This window comes from Mandrillus leucophaeus, unplaced genomic scaffold (genome assembly GCF_000951045.1).
Source record: "Mandrillus leucophaeus isolate KB7577 unplaced genomic scaffold, Mleu.le_1.0 Scaffold118, whole genome shotgun sequence".
NCBI lineage: Eukaryota > Metazoa > Chordata > Mammalia > Primates > Cercopithecidae > Mandrillus > Mandrillus leucophaeus.
Genome location: NW_012100098.1, coordinates 3,193,221 through 3,200,608, shown reverse-complemented (window position 1 = coordinate 3,200,608; position 7,388 = coordinate 3,193,221). Strand labels below are relative to the sequence as shown.

At 38.0% G+C, this 7,388-nt stretch overlaps 1 protein-coding gene across 5 annotated transcripts in view; it reads left to right on the top strand.

The window, feature by feature from the left end:
- Positions 1-7,388, top strand: part of LARP4 (La ribonucleoprotein domain family, member 4) — a 93,318-nt gene that overhangs the window by 43,233 nt on the left and 42,697 nt on the right. For all 5 annotated transcript variants that reach the window (XM_011964433.1, XM_011964461.1, XM_011964451.1 and 2 more), the window contains exons 7-8: positions 807-917; positions 1,653-1,706. In XM_011964433.1, the coding sequence (XP_011819823.1) occupies positions 807-917; positions 1,653-1,706 (165 nt within the window). The remainder of the gene's footprint in view (positions 1-806; positions 918-1,652; positions 1,707-7,388) is intronic.

Genomic DNA, 7,388 nt, shown 5'->3' with positions numbered 1-7,388 from the left:
TGTTAGCCAGGATGGTCTCGATCTCCTGACCTCGTGATCCACCCACCTCGGCCTCCCAAAGTGCTGGGATTACAGGCTTGAGCCACCATGCCCGGCCCCTGTTACTTCTTAAGTATACTTAATGTTCATTTAACTTTTTTTTTTTAATCTTCTTTCAATCCATTAACAGTTTTACCATTTTAAGTTTTGTAGTCACCCTTTTTCTGAATCCATGTAGCTGTCAGAGTTTCTGTTTACATTTATACTAATTATGGAAAAAAGAAGATATGTTTGCACATTAACTCACATGTATGTTGTAAGCAAAGCATCTGGATTAATTGAGAATGCATGAAAATTTTTATTGCCTAGAAAATGTTAATGAAGGATATCACTTGTCCTGTGGCAGGCCAGACAGGAAAAGGACAGGGGAGATTTCACTATAAGGAGCATTTAGCTTGCCAGTGGAAGTGAAATACTTATGCTTTGCTGATCGTAAAATAAATCATCCCAAAATCATGTACAAAATACATCTCCTGGCCAAATGGAGTGGCTCGTGCCTATAATCTCACCACTTTGGAGTGCTCAGGTGGAAGGATCGCTTGCATCCAGGAGTTTGAGACCAGACTCAAATATATCTCCTATTAACTCTTATTTGTTTTGGAACACAGCCTATCCTCAGTAGAAAAATGGGCAAAAGTTAACAAGTGAAGTGATAGAAAGGACCAAAAACATGAAGATATGCTTAACATTACTAGTAAATAAACAAGCAAAAAATGCCATTTATTGATGTATTTTTTAGAGTTAACTAATTTTCTTTTTCTTTTTAGGAAGTGAAAGCTTTGTTCAAAAGTGAAAACTGCCCCAAAGTGATAAGCTGTGAATTTGCACACAATAGCAACTGGTATATCACTTTCCAGTCAGACACAGATGCACAACAGGTAAGAAGAAAACAGTTTTCTGATACAGGTCCATCCTAGTGGCAAAATAAGTAGTGGTATGTTTTAATTGAGAAAATGTGTGTTTACACTGATGTTTATCAAGATTAGTGAGTACCTTGATTTACCTTTTTGCTTTTGCTCAATTGATGTCCTTTTTGATCATCTTCCTAAAGTTTTTCAGTTTTGATTTGGGAAGTTTTCTGGTCGATAAGAATGTTAACGTAACAGTTTTAAAATTAACATAGGGATTGAGAACTATGTACCCAGTGGTATTTTTAGTACATAATAGGTCTGCAATAAATAAAATTCTTGGAATTTTGACTTGATGATTTTATTCTTAATTGTTAACATGTCTTAAAGAGAAATAATCCTTTAAAACACAAATATATCTATGATAAGAGTGTTTAAAAATCACTCACAGATTTTTGTTTTTTAAAACAATTTAGTAGAAAGCTGTCTGATCATTTTTAAATTGGTTTCTGGGGATATTTTGGGTCTGTTTTCAATCTTAAGGCATTTTTTCTGCAGTAATCCATGGTGGCTTTTCTATAATAAATATGAACTGTGGTTGAGAAGGCCTTATATTTTTACTTTTTCATTCCCTGTCCACCTGCACAGTGGAATCACCTACATAATTTTGTTTTTATAGTTTAATACTAAAGTCTCAACATAATAAAGATGACTTTACAGAAATGTTTGGATGCTAATGAAAGTTTTCTTGTGCTTTGTTAACAGGCTTTTAAATACTTAAGAGAAGAAGTTAAAACATTTCAGGGCAAGCCAATTATGGTAAGAAATAGAGATCAGTGTGAAACCAGGACAGGTTTTGGTTTCTCTGTATGAGAATTTTAAAAATACAGACAGATAATGTTTTATAAAAACCCATAGTGACTTTTAAAAAGTATCTGACTTGGGCTGGGCATGGTGGCTCACGCCTGTAATCCCAGCACTTTGTGAGTCCAAGGCAGGCAGATTGCTTGATGCCAGGAGTTTGAGACCAGCCTTGCCAATATGATGAAACCTTGTCTCTACTAAAAATAGAAAAAAATAGCTGGGTGTGGTGGCACATGTCTGTAATTCCAGCTACTTGAGAGGCTGAGGCAGGAGAATTGCTTCAACCCGGGAGGCATAGGTTGCAGTGAGCAGAGATTGTACCTCTGCAGTCCAGCCTGGGCGACAGAGCAAGACCTTGTCTCAAAAACAACAGCAGCAACAACAAAAACAAATTTCTGGCTTCTATTATGTGCTACTTCAGAAAATTCTTTGATAAATCTTAAAAATACTTTGTCTACAGCAATTCTTTACAAAGGGGTAACTTCAAATAGCGTGAATTTTAATTAGATGCTGATTTACAACATATGAGATAATTCCAGATCTCAAAATGAGCAATAGGAATAATTTTTAGTAACAGAGATGAAAAATATTCACAGTACTTTCAACCTTATCTCAATTAACTGCATCACTACGTTAACATACAACCATTTGGGAACCTAGGCTTTGTCACTGATGACACTTGATCACTGTCTTTATATGTCTGGTCTGTTCTCAGGTCCTGTGAAAATGCTTTCCAAAAATCTCCCATTGTTTAGGCTTGAACACTTGAAGTAGCCTCTTAACTGCTGTGTTAACAACTTTTTCCCCCCTTAACAATCTGTTCTTCACATTGCTACCAGAGCTAGTGTTCTAAACTATAATCCAGTAACATACACTTAGTTTGACTTGATCCTCATTCCCTGTGTGCTGTAGTTATTCTTATTTGTAAATGTAATACATTATTCTTACTAATTCCTCTGTGTTGAACTCTTACTGTGTGTCACTTTCTGTTTTAAGCACTTTACATGTATTGATTCATTTAATCCTTACAAGAACCTAATGAAGAAAACCTAATGTTTTCTTCAGTTTACTAGTGAGGATAATAAGACACGAGGGTAACCTCCCCAGTTTCACATAACTAGTAAGTGGAAGAACTAGGATAACAGTGACTTAGATTTATTAAGAGGTTCTAAGAACTTATCATATTTAAATCTCATTATTGCTGTGAAATAGGTGGGATTATTAGTTTCCATATTACAGATGAGGCTATTTTCTAGTTGTCATTCTACTTCCTCTGTCTATGATGTTCTTCTCCCTTTTATCTTTCCCTGCTTTGAGGCTTTTATAAAGATATTCTCCTGAGTCGTCTTAATAGCTTTAAAGTTTTAAAGTATTTCAGAAGTGGGTCTTTGGTATATCTGGAATTAATTTTATATATAGTATAAGATAAGATAAGAATCTAGTTCTATCTTTTTCCCATATATGGACAGACTTTTATCTCAACACTTAATTTTTTGTCATTTCTAGTCTTCTGCAACTTGTGTGTAATGGCACAGCTATGAGATTTGTTTCAGATTCTTTGTTTTCTTTGAGTTCTGCTTCCCTGAGCCAATATGGCTGTTTTGTTTTTGAGACTGGGGTTTCTTTCTCTCTGTCACCTAGGCTCAAGTGCAGTGGCATATGATCACAGCTCACTGCTGCCTCAACCCCTCAGGCTCAAGTGATAGTCCCACCTCAGCCTCCCAAGTAGCTGGGACCACAGGTGCACACCATCTTGCCTGGCTAATTTTTAAATTTTTGGTAGAGTTGGGGTCTCACTATGTTGCCCAGGCTGGTCTCAAACTGAACAATCCTTCCATCTCAGCCTCCCAAAGTGCTGGGATTACAGATGTGAGCCACCACACTGTGATTGCATTCCTGGATATCACTGTTCTATGTTATTTATTTTTATTTTCTTTATTTATTTTTGAGATGGCGTTTCACTCTTACCGCCCAGGCTGGAGTGCAGTGGCATGATCTCAGCTCACTGCAACCTCCTCCTCCTGGGTTCAAGCGATTCTCCTACCTCACCCTCCGGCGTAGCTGGGATTACGGGCGCCTGATACCACGCCCAGCTAATTTTTGTATTTTTAGTAGAGACAGGGTTTCGCCATGTTTACCAAGCTGCTCTCGAACTCTTGACCTCAAGTGATCCACCCACCTCGGCCTCCCAAAGTGCTGGGATTACAGGTGTGAGCCACCTTGCCTGGCCAGATATCACTGTTTTAATTATCATCATTTTACAGTATCCTTATTTACTTCTGCTAGTTCTTTGTCCTTGACCTTATTTTTCAGGATTGTCTTGGCTCTTCTTAGATCATTACATTTTCACACAACTTTAGAATATTTGTCTAGTTTCAACAAACAACCAAACAAAATCTATAATGGACTTAATGAAATTCTATTCAATTTATTGGTTAAATTGGGGACAGTTGGCTGTTTTAGCCTGTATTATTCATTATTATGGTAACTATTATGTATTTCAGTGTTAAGTCATTTTTACTGCTTTAAAATCATGTTGGTTGCTTTTTCTTGATATCTTACTGATTTTTTTTAATGTTTTAATGTCTGCAGGTAATCACTATTTTGATTATTCCTTATACCTTCATTTCTTATTTCTATTGCTTGTGCTGGGGGTCTCAGGTATAGTAGTAAAAACACAAATATTTTATTTTAAGTAATGTTTTTCTCTGCCATTTTAGTTTTTCTTTATGCTTCTTTTGATGCGCCATCCCATAGCAACGTAAGTTGCAAGAAAATTCACATTAACTTTTATACCATTTATTAAAATCAAATGACCTAACACCTGGAAAGACAGGTGCAGAAGCAAGGAATGCTATACTCCAATCCTGGTGGTGCTTTCTGCCATCAGCGGTTGTATTTTGAGTATGTCAGGCCAACCTGTAAGGTTCTGGTTTGTTTCTTTGTAGTGTCCATGCTCTTCATTTCTAAAGTTCTGTAACTTAGAAGTGATTACGTTGCAGGAAAGGGGCCTTAAGTGGATAATGTTTATCCACCTGTTTCCTAATATTGATGATTTCATTAAGAGGCAGTGATTCATTCTATTTCAATTGTGATTTCTATGCCTGACAATAACTGGTATCAGTTCCCTTCAGCCTAAGGGACTTCCATTAGTGTTTGTTACACTACCAACCAGCAAAGAATTCTCTTAGTTTTCCCTTAACTAAAAATGTCTGATATTTCACACTCTTTTTTGTTTGTTTGTTTGTTTGAGACAGGGTCTTGCTGTATCACCCAGGCTGGAGTGCAGTGGTACAGTCTCGATTCACTGCAGCCTCCTCCGCCTCAGCACCCACCCCCTGCCCCAATTAGCTGCAACTATAGGTGCATGCCACCACGCCCAGCTAATTTTTCTATTTTTCAGTAGAGAAGGAGTTTTGCTGTGTCTTCCAGGTTGGTCTCTAACTCCTGAGGGCAAGCGATCCCCCCACTAAGGCCTCTCAAAGTGTTGAGACTACAGACATGAGCCACTCTGCTCGGCCTTTGTGATGGGTATTTTCCATGGATACAGAACGCAGGGATGACAGCTAAAATTATTTTCCATTCTTTTAAGATACATTCTGGACTCTTATTTCTGATGAGATGTTCACCATCATTCATATGGTTGTTCTCCTATATATGTGTCCTTTTTCTTTGCCTGCTGTCAAGATGTTTTATTTTTGGTTTCCAGTAGGTTGGCTATGGTATGTCTTGTATGGTTTTACTTATCATACATGGGAAATACTAAACTTCTTGGCTCTGTATGTTGATATTCTTCACTGCATTTGGGGAATTTCCAGATGCTTGCCAAAAATTTTTTCTGCCCTCTTTTCTCCTTCCTTTTTTTGATATTCCAATTTTGTATGTTGGACTGATTGATGTCACTGAGATTCTGTTCATTTTTCTTCAGCCTGTTTTTGTTGCTTTTGTTCTCCAGATAGGATAGTTTCTGTGGATTTGGGTTCATCTTTAAGTTCACCGAACTTTTCTTTTGCTGTCTCCAGTGTGATAGGACTGTCTAGTGAATATTTTAGATGCTGTATTCTAGAGTTTCCATTTTAAAAAACATTTCTTCTCTCTCTGTTGTGATTTCTCCTTAATTTCAATTTATTAGAAACATAAATGTTATCCATGAATACATGTACTTGAAAGAGCTGTATTAAAATCTTTGTCTGCAGTTTAACATCTGAGTCATCTTGGAGTCCTTATTTTCACTCCCATTTTTTGATTCTTTTTCAGCTGCAGTTCCATGCCCTGAAATAGTTCTTTCATTGCTGTTTTCTTCTTTTTTTTTTTTTTGAGATGGAGTCTGGCTCTGTCACCCAGGCTGGAGTGCAGTGGCACGAACTCGGCTGACTGCAGACTCCACCTCCCAGGTTCAGAGTAGCTGGGACTACAGGTGCCCGCCATCACGCTCGGCTAATTTTTTTGTGTGTGTTTTTTAGTAGGGACGGGGTTTCACCGTGTTAGCCAGGATGGTCTCGATCTCCTGACCTCATGATCTGCCCTCGGCCTCCCAAAGTGCTAGAATTACAGGTGTGAGGCACTGCGCTCTGCCAAGTGCTGTTTTCTTGACTAGTGGACTATATGTGTGTGTGTGTGTGTGTGTGTGTGTGTGTGTGTGTTTTTAGACGGAGTCTTGCTCTGTTGTCCAGGCCGGAGTGCAGTGGAGTGATCTCGGCTCACCACAACCTCTGCCTCCTGGGTTTCAAGCGATTCTCCTGCCTCAGCTCGGCTAATTTTTGTATTTTTAGTAGAGATGGGGTTTCACTATGTTGGCCAGGCTGGTCTTGAACTCCTGACCTTGTGATCCGCCCGCCTCAGCCTCCCAAAGTACTGGGATTGGAGGCGTGAGCCACCACACCCGGTCTAGTGGAGTATGTTTTTAAAATAATGCTGTTTACTTGATTTTAGTTCCTTAGGGGACATTTTAACATTAAAGTGTACTATAATGTATGACATTACTTAGGTAAAAGCAATAGCCATAGTTATTATTTAGGTCTTGTTAAAGTCAGTTTGTCAAGGTTGGCCATAATTGATTTCTTATTGTTTGACTGGTTGCAATTTTAGGAGTGGAGGAGGGTTCCTGGCCTATGATTGTAAGAATCATAGAATGTATCTTTCATACATTCATGGAAGTGGTAATTTTATGCTTTCACATGTGTTATTTCATTTGATATTCCCAGCAACTTGGTGTGCCTTTGGTTTCTAATCTAACCTTCCTACGTCTTCATATTATATAGCTTGAGCATCCCAAATCCTAAATTTGAATTGCTCCAAAATCAAAAAGGTTTTGAGTACTAACATGCTGCTCAATGGAAATCCTCATTAGAGCCTTTTGGATTTTCGGATTTGGGGTGCTCAACTGGAAAATAACAAATGCGAATATTCCTAAATACAAAAAAAAAGCTAGTACCAAGCATTTTGGGTATGGCGTACTCAGCCTGTGGTTTTATTAAAAGGGTCAGCAAACATTTTCTTTAAAAAGCCAAACAGTGAATATTATGGATGTTGATGGGCATGTAATTCCTGTTGCAGCAACTTGTAGGGTAAAAGCAGCCACAAGCAATGCATAAAATGGTCTGCTTTATAAATTTACCAAGTGTTAAAGCATTTTTT